Source organism: Colobus angolensis, unplaced genomic scaffold, assembly GCF_000951035.1.
Source record: "Colobus angolensis palliatus isolate OR3802 unplaced genomic scaffold, Cang.pa_1.0 Scaffold104, whole genome shotgun sequence".
Lineage (NCBI taxonomy): Eukaryota > Metazoa > Chordata > Mammalia > Primates > Cercopithecidae > Colobus > Colobus angolensis.
In genome coordinates, this window is record NW_012111364.1 from 8,603,821 (window position 1) to 8,617,257 (window position 13,437).

The window sequence follows — 13,437 nt, forward strand, 5'->3', positions numbered from 1 at the left end:
TCCTGAGTAGGTGGGACTACAGGCACCTGCCACCACGCCCGACTAATTTTTTGTATTTTTAGTAGAGACGGGGTTTCACTGTGTTAGCCAGGATGGTCTCAATCTCCTGACCTCATGATCCACCTGCCTTGGCCTCCTAAAGTGCTGGGATTACAGGCGTGAGCCACCACGCCCGGCATTTTGTTTGTTTAATAATGCTTTTTTTTAAACATTTATTTTAGGTTCAGGGGTACAGGTGCAGGTTTGTTATTTAGGTAAATTGCATGCCAGGAGATTTTGGTGTACAGATTATTTTGTCACCCGGAAATAAGCATAGTAGCTGATAGGCAGTTTTTTTATCCTCACCCTCTTCCCGCCCTCCACCTACCCTCAAGTAGGCCCTGGTGTCTGTTGTTCCCTTCTTTGTGTCCATATGTACTCAATATTTAGCTTCCACTCTAAGTGAGAACATGAGGTATTTGTTTTTCTGTTCCTGTGTTAGTTCACTTTGGATAATGACCTCCATCTCCATCCACGTTGCTGCAAAGGACATGATCTCATTCCTTTTGATGGCTGTGTAGTATGCCATGGTGCATATGTGCCACATTTTCTTTATCCACTCTACCAGTGATGGGTATTTAGGTTGATTCCATGTCTTTGCTATTATGAATAGTACTGTGATGAACACATGTGTGCATATGTCTTTATGGTAGAATGATTTACATTCCTTTGGATATATACTCAATAATGGGATTGTTGGGTCAAATGGTAATTCCATTTTAAGTTCTTTGAGAACTCACCAAACTGCTGTTCACAAAGGCTGACTAATTTACATTCCCATCAACAGTATATACACGTTCCTTTTCTCTGCAGCCTCACCAGCATCTGTCATGTTTTGACTTTTTAATAGCTATTCTGACTAGTGTGAGATGTATCTCATTGTAGTTTTGATTTCATTTCTCTAATGATTACTGATGAGCATTTTTTCATATGCTTTTTGGCCGTGTCTTCTTTTGAACAGTGTTGTTTATGTTTTGGGCCTGTTTTTCAATCAGGTGGTTAGTTTTTTGCTTGTAAATGTATTTGTTACTTATAGATTCTGGATATTAGACCTTTGCCAGATGCATAGTTTGCAAATATTTTCTTCCATTCTGTACGTTGTCTGTTTACTCTGTTGATAGTTTCTTTTGCTGTCCAGAAGCTCTTTAGTTTACTTTGGTCCCATTTGCTAATTTTTGTTTTTGTTACAATTGCTTTTGGCATTTTCATCATGAAATCTTTGCCAGGTCCTATGTCCAGAATGATTTTTCCCAGCTTATCTTTCAAAGTTTTTATAGTTTTAGTTTTTTCATTTAAGTCTTTAATTCATCTTGAGTTGATTTCTTTGTATGGTGTAAGGAAGGAGTCCAGTTTCAATCTTCTGCATATGGCTAGCCAGTTATCCCAGCACCATTTATTGAATAGGGAATCCTTTCTCCATTACTTGTTTTTGTCGACTTTGCAGACGATCACATGGTTGTAGGGGTGTGGCATTATTTCTGGGCTCTCTATTCTGCTCCATTGATCTATGTGTCTGTTTTTGTACCTGTACCATGCTTTTGCCTTATGTGCATATAGGCCCACAGAGAAATCTAGCCCTAACAAGTAAATTGAAGCTTCCTTTTATGATAGGTCATTATTAATAATTACCTTTTATTGGTAATTAATAACACCAATATGCTGTTTTGGTCACTCTAGCCTTGTAGTATAGTTTGAGGTCAGGTCATGTGATACCTACTGGTTTGTTCGTTTTGCTTAGGACTACCTTGGCTATTTAGGCTTCTTTTTTGGTTCTATATGAAATTTAAAAATAGATCCTTCTACTTCTGTAACGAATGTCATTGGTAGTTTTACAGGAATAGCATTGAACCTGTGATTGCTTTGGGCAGTTATGGACATTTTAACAATATTGATTCTTCCTATCCATGAGCATGGAATATTTTTCCATCTGTTTGTGTCATCTCTGATTTCATTGGGCAGTGTTTTGTAGTTCTCATTGTAGAAATTTTTCACCTTCCTGGATAGTTGCATTCCTAAGTGTTTTATTCCTTTTGTGGCTGTTGTGAATGGGATTGCATTCTTGATCTGGCTTTCAGCTTGGTTGTTGTCGGTGTATATAAATGCTGATTATTTTTTTCTGTAATTGATTTTGTATTTTAAAACTTTGCTGAAGTTGTTTATCAGATCAAGAAGCTTTGGGCAGAGATGATGGGGTTTTCTGGGTATAGAGTATTATTATCTACAAACAGGGATAGTTTGACTTCCCCTCTTCCTATTTGGGTGCCTTTTCTTTCTTTTCTTGCCTGATGGCTTAAAGCTAGGACTCCCGATATTATGTTGAATAGGAGCAGTGAGAGAGGGCATCCTTGTTCTGGTTTTCAAGGGGAATGCTGAGAAGAAACATTTTTTCAATGAGGTTAGGATATCGTTGAGGGGAGACCAAAAATAGATCCTGAAGTCTACTGTTGGCTGCCCACAACATGTGTGGTGCACACACATTCACTTACACATACTTCTTTGCATAATAAAATATGAAAATTGCTTCTCCCATGAGTGGATGCATATATGATAAATGAGGTAACATAAATTGTTAATTAAAGGAAGTGTTAATTAAAGGAATTCAGCAAAATTCTTGGTTATTTGGCCCTCGAGAGGTCTTGGTCATCAGACTCGAATGAAAAGATCCTCTTCTAGTGAAGTCAAATAAATATCTGTTTTGGGGTTTTTGTTTGTTTGTTTGCTTGTTTTTGAGACAGGGTCTTACTGTCACCCAAGCTGCTTCTGGAGTACAGTGGTATGATCACAGCTCACTGCAGTCTCGACCTCCTGGGCTCAGGCAATCCTCCCACCTCAGCTCCCTGAGTAGCTAGGACTACAGGCAGGTGCCACCAGCCTGGCTAATTTTTGTATATTTTGTAGAGATAGGGTTTTGCCATGTTGCCCAGGCTGGTCTTGAACACCTGGGCTGAGGTGTCCATGAGTAGTTGATGTGAGTAGAACTGGCTGGTGGAAAAGGCAAGCTAGACGATAACATTAAGCCCGGGGTAGTCAGATACAAAGAAGTCATCCTCCACACCCCAGCATTCAACCCTTCACCAGGGCCTGCTTTGCCTCTTAAGTGTCTCTTGGATTAGAGCAGTATTTTCCATATCCAGCATCACTATCCAAATCTAAACTGCTGACATCTTTCCTCTTGACTCCAGATCTATTCTTTTTTTTGTGGGAGGGGAAAGAGTCTTGCTCGGTCGCCCAGGCTGGAGTGCAGTGCCACGATGTCAGTTCACTACTACCTCCGCCTCCCAGGTTCTAGCGATTCTCTTGCCTTAGCCTCCCGGATAGCTGGGATTACAGGCATACACCACCACACCTGGCACATTTTTGTATTTTTAGTAGAGACGGGGTTTCACCATGTTGGCCAGATCTGGTCTCAAATTCCTGACCTCAGGTGATCGAACCACTTCGGCCTCCCAAAGTGCACATTACAGGCATGAGCCACTGCACCCGGCCCAGATCTATTCTTATCTACCTTCAGCTCTCTCCTTCAGTCCATCTCCCACTGCAGTGAGTAATCTTTCAAACTGAAAATAGGATCCTCTCTCTTCCTTGCTTAAAAGCCTCCAGTGTTTTTCTGCTATTCCAGGATAAAAATTAAAATCCTGAGCATACCAACAAGGCGCTGCTCCAGGATGTGCCCCAACTCACCTCTCTGCCTCATCTCATCCCACCTTCCTGCTTGTTCTGAGCAACCCAGCTACACTGACCTACTCTCAGCTCTAGGACCTGCCGTATTGTCCTCCACCCCACAACCTTTGCACACACTTCTCCCTCCACTGGACTTCTCTCCCTGCTTGCACAGTTAATCATGCTAGTCTTTCAGAGTGGAGGTTGAGCACCATGTCCTCAGAGGACATCCTCTGGGTCAGGTTCCTTGGTCAATCATTCTTGAGGGACTATGTGACTTTCCTTCTGAGCACCTCACTCAGTTCATAGTTACACCTTTGCTGATCTGAAAAATACCCACTGGACTATCAATTCCATTTGTGCCTACTGCTACCAGCATATAGAAGATACTAAGTAAGTATTTGCTGAATGAACGGATCTAAGGGCAGAGCTATCTCCTATAAGAAGATACAAAAATAAGAGTAGAATTGTTGTTTTATTTTGTAAGGTTAATAAAACTCTTAGAAAAATGCAAAACTACTCTCATATTACTGGTTGTAGAATAATAAAGACCTTACCCCTGGATGGAAAAGCCAGATTGAACTGAAATGACGAATAGCTTTGGCTTCACCATGCATTGTTCAAGTTGGGGCTAAGAGTTAGAATTTCAGGCTAGAAGGAATAAGTACGGAGAAGTGCCCTCTTGTTTTGCCAGTCAAGTCATTGCTCCTTTCTCTGGTAAACCAAATTGCTGTGGCCTGAGGAAGAAAGAACCCAGACTAAGGAGGCGCTAAAATACATGGCCATTAGACCAGGCGCGGTGGTTCATGCCTGTAATCCCAGCACTTTGGGAGGCTGAGGCGGGTGGATTTTCTGGGGTCACGAGTTCAAGACCAGCCTGGCCAACATGGTGAAACCCCATCTCTACTAAAAATACAAAAATTAGCCAGGCATGGTGGTGTAGGCCTGTAATCCCAGCTACTAGGGAGTCCGAGGCAGGAGAATTACTTGAACCCAGGAAGCAGCAGTTGCAGTGAGCCAGGATCGCACCACTGCACTCCAGCCTGGGTGACAGAGCAAGACTCCATCTCCAAATAAATAAATAAATGGCCATTTCCTACAACTTGGAGAATAAGAGAAGAGAGATGGGGTAACAGAAATAAAACTAAGAAATAAAGGGTACATTTATTTGAGTGAAGAAAATTTTAAAGGGCCTTGAAAATCACAGGAGCTCCTCAAGATATTTATGTAATAGAATATATTTTATCCAGGGTTGAGAAAAATAATATTCAAAACATTTGTCACTTCCGTGCATCTGGAGGCGTATGAAATTAGACTCTTGGTAGTGGCCTATGCTTGGCTATGTCCTTGGTGTTTTAACCTCAGGCTTCAGGCTAGAAATGTGTTTTCTAGAGCATACAAGGAACACAAAATATTAAATGAACTTTGCTGTATTCAAAACGCCCAACAGTGTAGCATCCTCCTTGTTTGGCAGGGAAAGGGCTCAGCATTTGGAAACTCAGCAGTGCATTAAGTATTTTAATAATCATTGTTGACATACAAAGCATATGGCCTTTCAGAATCATTGGGTCAAGTGTTGTAGTTGTCTTCTAGGTTTCTAAAATTACCTTACAAAATTCAAACAAAATTAAATTAGGGCACGTTTCAAACTACACTAATTCATGAGCTTTGTGTTATAAGCAAGTGAATTGAGTTTTCTCCTAAGATACAAGAGAATCTGTGAGTAACTGATTATATTAATGTAAAGGAAAAAGCAAAATTCCCACCCCTGCAGAAAAAGTTAATTTGCATTTCATTAGAAAATCTAGAGATTCCATATAAATAGGCCAGCCTTATGGATACCTTATATTTACTTTGTACCTCCTAGTCATGCCTAAGACCCACCTCATATATCACATCATTTCAGAAGCCTTTATTATCTGTTTCCTTACAGTTTGTATCAGTTGTCTGTCACTACAGTAATGCTGTGGATAAGCAACCACAACACTCAATGGCTTAAAACAATAAGCATTTCTCACTGCACACAAGGCTATGGTAAGCGGGGCCATTCTCGTCTTTGTGGGCTCACTTGTGTCTGCGGTCAGCTGTGGACAGAGAGAGCCTCCGAAGATAATGGCTGGGCTCCCTCACATGTCTCGGAGTCAGCTGGTCAAAAACTGATCTGCTGGGACAACTGGTCTGTTCTCCTCATGTCTCTTGCATGCATATGTTTCTTGCCCCCCTCCAACTTGTCAGCCCAGGCATATTCTGATGGCCATCTCAAAGAAGCAAGAGAGAAAGTGGAAACAGGCTAGCATTGTTTTATCAAGCTTGCAGTTTCATTACATTTGTTAACATCCCATTGACCAATGCAAGTCACATGGCCAAGCTCAGAGTCAGAGTAGGAGGACACTACAGAGTTACGGGGCAAAGAATGGGAATACAGGGAGGCCATTAGTTACGGCTTTAATGCCATCATCCTACAACCCTACCCCCACTCTGTTCCACCACCAGCATTTATCATTTCCTTGTCTGTGCTGTCTCTCTGTTCCTCTTAGTTCAATGTTTATAATTTACCCATTCTATTATAATATAGTGGCTAACTTGTCTGTCCTCCTTAAGAGATGAGGGGGTCTTTATGCTGTGTGCATTCATTTATAAATATTTGTTGACTCCCTGTTATGTGCCTCATTCCTTTACAGCTTTACAGACACCCTAGTTCCTAGCACTGGTCCTGATTCATAACAGGCACTCAGTAAATATGTGTTGAATGAATGCATACTTGAAAGCTCCCACTCCCATGTGTATTTTCTTCCCCTTCGAAGGAAAAGGCTGAAGACAGATGCCTTTCAGGACCCCAGTTGAGGCGGCCTTCCTGGCCAGAGCAACTGATGACCAACACAGGGATCTACAGTGAACATCTTCCCCTCCAGACTCCCCTACTTCTCCCCTCCAGAAATCAGGTTTTCTTTTCTCTGCTTTCCTATTCCTCTCAAAGGGAGGTAGGAAATCTCTAACACTTACTCATCCTAGACTCTTTTTATAGTCAGAGCTCCCAAGGAATTTAAACTACTGGCTCTTTGCTCTACAGTGGAGAATCGTCCAGCTCATGGTATGGTCAGTTTGAAAGGAACTGGGTGGCTACTGTTCTTTGATCTTCCCAGATCTGTAGACCAAGAATACAGAAGAATTCTTAGTATGGGTTTGACATAGCTATAGACACAAGATTCTATTCATACAGAATATTAATTATTTCTATCAGTGTGGTGGTCAATGTACTGCCTCATTATTTCCCAATTCCATAGAATCCTTCAGGGAAAACTTATATTTCTGGGTACAATCATCATTCTGAGCTTCTTGATTTTCCAGTGAGTAGTGTAAGTTGCTTGGGAGGCAGAATAGCACGGCTTCAGAGTCAGGCCGGCTAATTTAGAATGCCAGCCCTGCCCGTGAGTAACTTGCCTTGATGAAGCCTCTTAATCCTCATCAGTAAGAGACAGTAATAACAGCAGCCAAAATAGAATGACGCTGGCATGTGATAAGTAAATTGTATTCACTGTTAGATTTAGTATTATTATATAACATCCTATAATTTTATACATTGCAAATATGTTCATATTGGTGGTAGAAAATGTATTTTATATAAAATGATCTATGTATTTATTTTTATTAGAAAATAAAGTCATCACTTCTTAAACTACTTTAAAGGTTATATTTTAAAATGCACGCAAATACCTCATCTTTTGCAATGGCCTGAAAAATGTCTTTATTCAGCCAACAGATATGTATTCAGTACCTGCTTTGCACCAGGTTGCTAGGCAATATAATGATGAACAAGGTAACACTGTCCATGCCCTCCTGGTATCCTATGACGAAAGAGTTATTGTTAATACATCAGTATTACTTCCAACTCTCAGTAACCTATCTAGTATCTATAACTTTATAATGATCTGAGATAAATTAATATTTGAACTCATCACACTGAATACACTGAATATATACAGCTTTTTATATGTCAATCATACCTCAATAAGGTGGTTTTTGAAAAATTGACTGGTTTTCTCTAGCCAAACTATTGTGTGTTCACACTTTAGATTGAAGGAAGGTGGAATTTTAACTTCATATATGTTTTGTTTTTTGGTTTTGTTGTTGTTGTATGTTGATTTGTTTGTGTTTTTTGAGACAGGCTCTCACTCTCTCCCAGGCTGGAGTGCAGTGGCACAATCTTGGCTGACTGCAGCCTCCACCTCCCACGCTCGAGTTATCCTCCCACCTTAACCTCCCTACTAGCTGGGACTATAGGCATGAACCCCCACGCCTTTGCTGTTGTTGTAGAGATGGGGTTTCACCATTTTGCCCAGGCTGATCTCAAACTCCTGAGATCAAGTGATCCACCCGCCTCAGCCTCCTAAAGTGTTGAAATTACAGGCTTGAGCCACCGTTCCTGGCCTCAACTTCACAATTTTCAATGCAGCTGTATCAAATTGTAAAACTTTCTATTTTGTTATGAAATAATGTGTAAAATAGATGTTTCTGAATGTTTCCCTGACCTTCACTCCATCCCTGAATTCCTGTATGGTTCAAGGATCAATTGAGGATTGCTAGTACACATTACTCAGTAGTAAAAAGTTTCATCCATGGGAAAGTTTTTTTAGGCTGTGTCAAAATTCCCTCCTATGGAATCTTAGATTGGATCCTAGAACAGAAAAAGCACATTAGTGGGAAAACTGGTGAAATCCAAATAAAGTCTGTTGGTTAGTAAATAGAATTGTATCAATGTAAATTTCTTTGTTTTAACTAATGTAGCATGTTCTGTAAGATGTTAACATTAGGGGAAGCTGAGTGAAGGGTATACAGGAACTCAGCTTCCAAAGACTGTAGGAAAACAATGGAGCAAAGATGATTTCCTCACCACCCTGCTTGTCTCCAGTCTTCTCCCAACCATGGTCAGTTTGTGAATGCCTTGAGAAGAAAGGAATTTTAACATTAGACTAAGAAAAATAGAATTAGGATGGCAAGTATGCTATAAAATCATGATGTGCAGTACTCTCATTTGGCTCCTTTGGAGGTAAAGAATGGATGTTGTAACATCTTCCCATTTGTCTGGAATTTTCAAAAGTGTTTTCATATGTGAAAGAGAAAAGGCCTGCTGTTGGTCTCATCTCACCTGCAAATTTTACCTACTTAAGGGTTAGAGTGATTCAGAAATTCCTCTTTATTTTCATAGGTACAAACACAAGTGCGCCTTGCAAAAAAAAACTTTGACAAATTGAAGATGGATGTGTGTCAAAAAGTGGATCTTCTTGGAGCAAGCAGATGCAATCTCTTGTCTCACATGCTAGCAACATACCAGGTAACAAAGTGATGTTTGTTGCAATGAACCAAGGATGGCACGAGGTTTAAGTAACATAAAAATGGTGTTTGAGCTAAAAGTATGCTTTGGCCATTGTGAAGTTCTGAATGCCTTTCCATAATTTCACTTCCCACATCTCTGCCTTCTAGCATCCTACAGTTTAATCAAACCAAATAGTAGCGATTCTCTGTATGTACTATAATTTCCCACTTCTCTACATTTACTTATGGGGTCCCTTCTACCTGGAGTGCCTTTCTCCTCCATCCATGCCTTTCCAAATTCCATTCTTTTTAATGTACCAGACAGAATGTCACCTCTTCCAGTAAGCCTCCTCTGAACTCACTTAGCATTGTGTCTGTCCATCTCGTGGCAGATCTTTCTCATCAGGTTGTCAGTATTCGATGCATGGGTTTTTGTTTCCCCTGTTAGCCTCTGAGCTCCTTCCAGATAACACTGTCCATCAGCAACGCTACTGAGCACCAACTGAGGGCAGGATGCAGAATGCTGGATGTTGTAGGAAATATAACAGTTAAGACCATGGCTGGGCACAGTGGCTCTTGCCTGTAATCCCAGCACTTTGGGAGGCCGAGGCAGGTGGATCACTTGAGGTCAGGAGTTCGAGACCAGCCTGGCCAACATGGTGAAACCCCGTCTCTACTAAAAAAATACAAAAATTAGTCGGGCTTGGTGGCAGGCGCCTGTAGTTTCAGCTGCTTGGGAGGCCGAGGCAGGAGAATTGCTTGAACCTGGGAGGTGAAGTGAGCTGAGATCACTGGGTGACAGAGAGAGACTCCATCTCAAAAACAAAAAAAATTTAAAAAATAAGACCAGGTTCCTTGTCTTCAAAGAGCTCAAACTTTAGGAAGAATGTGGAGATAGTGAAGTCTATTTTTCTATACCTCTAGGACAGAGCAGGCTGTGCTAAGTGAAATAAGTTCTAAGAAATCCAATGAAAGCTTAAAGAGGGAGAAATAGAATCAGCTGAAGAATGGCAACAATAGATCGTTAATTATTTACCCTGGGTTTAGGAGGATGGATCAGATGAGAAAAAGAGAATGGAAAGGAGAAGGTCCCAGGTGGTGAGAGCAGGATGAGTTCTGGGAGGCAGCATTCGGGGAAAGAGGGAGGCACGTAGTTTGGCTGAAATACAGAGTGTAAATGGGGGCATAATGGGAAACTTCGGAATGAGTTAGAATCATGTTTTAAAGAATCTTCAAAGCTACATAGAGTCATACTTCCCTGGGGCCCAGGACTAGAACTGGGCTTTCAAAACATTAATAGCTTTACTGTCTTTCTTTGCAGACCACTCTGCTTCATTTTTGGGAGAAAACTTCTCACACTATGGCAGCCATCCATGAGAGCTTCAAAGGTTATCAACCATATGAATTTACTACTTTAAAGGTATGGAAGCTAGAGGGGCCACTAGAAAATCTTGAGAAAAGTAAAATTTTGTTTGTATCACAAGCAAAGTCCATTGCAGAAAGCGTCATTATTCCAGGACTCAGAATGCCAAAGAGAACTGTGCCCCAAGCAGAGTCTTTTTTTTTTTTTTACTGCATCAGGATTCAATACAATGATAATCTACTGCAATCCAAAAACACACATTGAATATTAGGATACATGTTACTGGGAGATGAATTGTGGTGAACTTGAATCTAATGATTGGTCCTGCTCCTTTAAAATACTTGTTTGACATTGCCAAAGGGGAGATTGTACAAGTCCCATAAACTACTTTTAATTATTATATTCAAATATCCTCACTTTAGAAGGTATCCTTCTTTCCTCCCTTACTTCTGAAATGTATCATTTTATTCTGAGAGTACCATCCAACATAAAATTGAATTTTTCTGTAAGACTACAGCAGTATTTTCTAATTGAAAAAGCGGTATTAAACTCAATGCTTTTGGGGCTCAGAAGGGATACATGCACAGTGTCTGATTCTCAGTATTGGATCTGCACATAGAGTTGTTTTTCTCTCTCCTGGTTACAAAAGATGAATGCATATTGAGACAAAGAAGTGATTTTGGTTCCAAAAGGATTTTAAGAATGATGAGAGAACAGTGGTTACTTCATTGCCAGGTCATGTCTTTGAAAGAAAAAAAGAGGCGTGAACTAGCTAAAGTTCACCTTGAACTTGCCTTGCTCCTTATTGTTCAAGCAATTTGTATGCATTTCATCACCTTGCTTGACATCAAAACATTAAAATTCCTTTTTTTTTTGCCTTAAATCACTTTTTTGATTTTGAGATGTGTATAATGTCACTGCATCTATACAAGTACCAAAAAATGCTTTAAGACCTTGGCCCTTAAAATGAAGATTCCAAGAGGAACCCAGGAAAGTCCACTCACCTTGTGCTGCAGACAGGACACCTGGCCAAAGAATTTGTTCCTCATTATCCCCTCCCAGCTGGCTGCACGCCCATTGATTGGCACTAGCTGACATGTTGCATGGTGAATGCATTCAGAGTGTGTACTGTTTTGCTCTGTCAACTATAAGCACTTCAGGGAAAGGGGAAGGACCTTTTATTTCTTATGTATCCTCTTTTGTCCAGCCAAATGTTTTGTACACAGTGTGCCCTCAGCCTTCCCCTTCACACTGGCAATGTTACCAGTGTTGGCAGGAGCTTCATCATCTCTGATTTACTGCTGTTTTCAGCACCTTCAGAAGCAGGCATTCTGACCAAGGCAGACTGGTTAAAAAGTATAACTCACACTATTCACAATTCTTATACAGGCCTGAGTGAAATCCCATGGATTTTACTCTTTGATGAGGCAGAGGCTTTTAGGGTTGAGGGCATGAATGTGAATCGGGTTTTCTTTTATATATCATTTCAAAGGTTATCTGTCTTTTACAAGACAACTGTACATTACATACACCAAGATGAAATGATGCCTACCCCAGATAGAATTCAGAAGAACTTCAGGCATGAGTTAGTTGCATATAAAGTACAATGTGAATTCATGATATTGAAGTTGTGCCACAAGCATGGAAGAACCCATATGTGTATCCCTGGCCTCCTGTGCTGAGGAAAATATGGCTCCTTAATTTTTGCTACGACATTTATCCTGCAGAGAGGATCAAGCTGATTATGCTAGAGCATTCTGGGCAGATAATTTAGTGAAAGTTTGACAGCAATGGTTCAGGACATACTTACAAATATTTTGGGCAGATGACTGTTAGCTTTTACATCCCCAGAACCTTCCTTAAATTATGGTTTAAGTAATAGTTCATGGTTTAATTGTAATATAATCTTAGTGGGAGTAATAATGTATCTGTTAAGGTATAATGATGATGTTATGGTAATATTAAGAATAAATGTTCAGAAACCAACCAAATAAACTGTACTTTTGTTCTTTTGTTACCTCTCTAGAATGTTATTCATCTAGGCTTTCAATGATGACATATTACATTAGAATCTCAAGCTGATAGATAATTATTAGGTTGGTGCAAAAGTAATTACAGGTCTTTCTATTACTTTTAGTGGCAAAAACCACAATTACTTTTACACCAACCTAATATTTTTCTTCATGTGTACTCAAATATGATATAATGGAATCCTGTTATGACACAACTCACTATTACATCGATATAAGTACATTGCATATTGTTTTGTATGCCACAAAACATGAAGATAGAAACCATTAATACTTTATGTATCACAGTAAAATACAAGGATAGGATATTGTGTGACTTCTCAACCCTCTTGCACCAGTATTTTTAATACATGTCCTGTGTTTATAAGATTTGTATTTTTTCAAGTCATCTTTTAATATATATAATTTTATTCTGCTTTGGGATGGTGATATATATAATTTTATTCTGCTTTGGGATGGTGATATATATAATTTTATTCTGAATGGCACTGTATGTTGATAATGGCCATTTTGAAATTTAAGTAAATATTTCCACGATTAATTTATTCCGTGGATTTACCTAAGCAAATAACCCCTGAAATGCCTTTTGGGACTCTGACTGGAAAGAAAACATTGTCTTTAAAGAGGGTTACCAAGCTCTGTTAATGAAAAGCAAGCCATTTGTTTTCTTTGCTTCAGGGTGTATTCTGAGTGTGTTGGTAATTGTGCCATTGCAGCTGTATTTCCTGACTGTTAGTTTTATGCTTGATGAAGGATGATAATTAATGTGTTAAACACTCGGTACATCCTGTTTGGAGGGACAAGTTTTTTGCTACAGAATTACAGAGATGTAACTCATGCCCCAAGAAGTACAAAGTTTTGCTTCTACTGAACCTTTCTGTAGAAAATAGAGTTATAATTCTTTTACAAAATAATTTTATTATAAAGATGAATTGAAAAATATCCAAGTGACTGTTGTGATATTTTGTTGTAATGTTTTATGTGACAACAAATATTGCTTTTTTGCCCAAGCCTAATATAATTATATTGATT

At 39.7% G+C, this 13,437-nt stretch overlaps 1 protein-coding gene across 3 annotated transcripts in view; it reads left to right on the forward strand.

Moving 5' to 3' along the window:
- ICA1 (islet cell autoantigen 1, 69kDa) overlaps positions 1-13,437 on the forward strand; it is a 156,837-nt gene that overhangs the window by 99,702 nt on the left and 43,698 nt on the right. For all 3 annotated transcript variants that reach the window (XM_011943075.1, XM_011943064.1, XM_011943069.1), the window contains exons 7-8: positions 8,906-9,031; positions 10,334-10,432. In XM_011943075.1, coding sequence (XP_011798465.1) covers positions 8,906-9,031; positions 10,334-10,432 — 225 coding nt within the window. The remainder of the gene's footprint in view (positions 1-8,905; positions 9,032-10,333; positions 10,433-13,437) is intronic.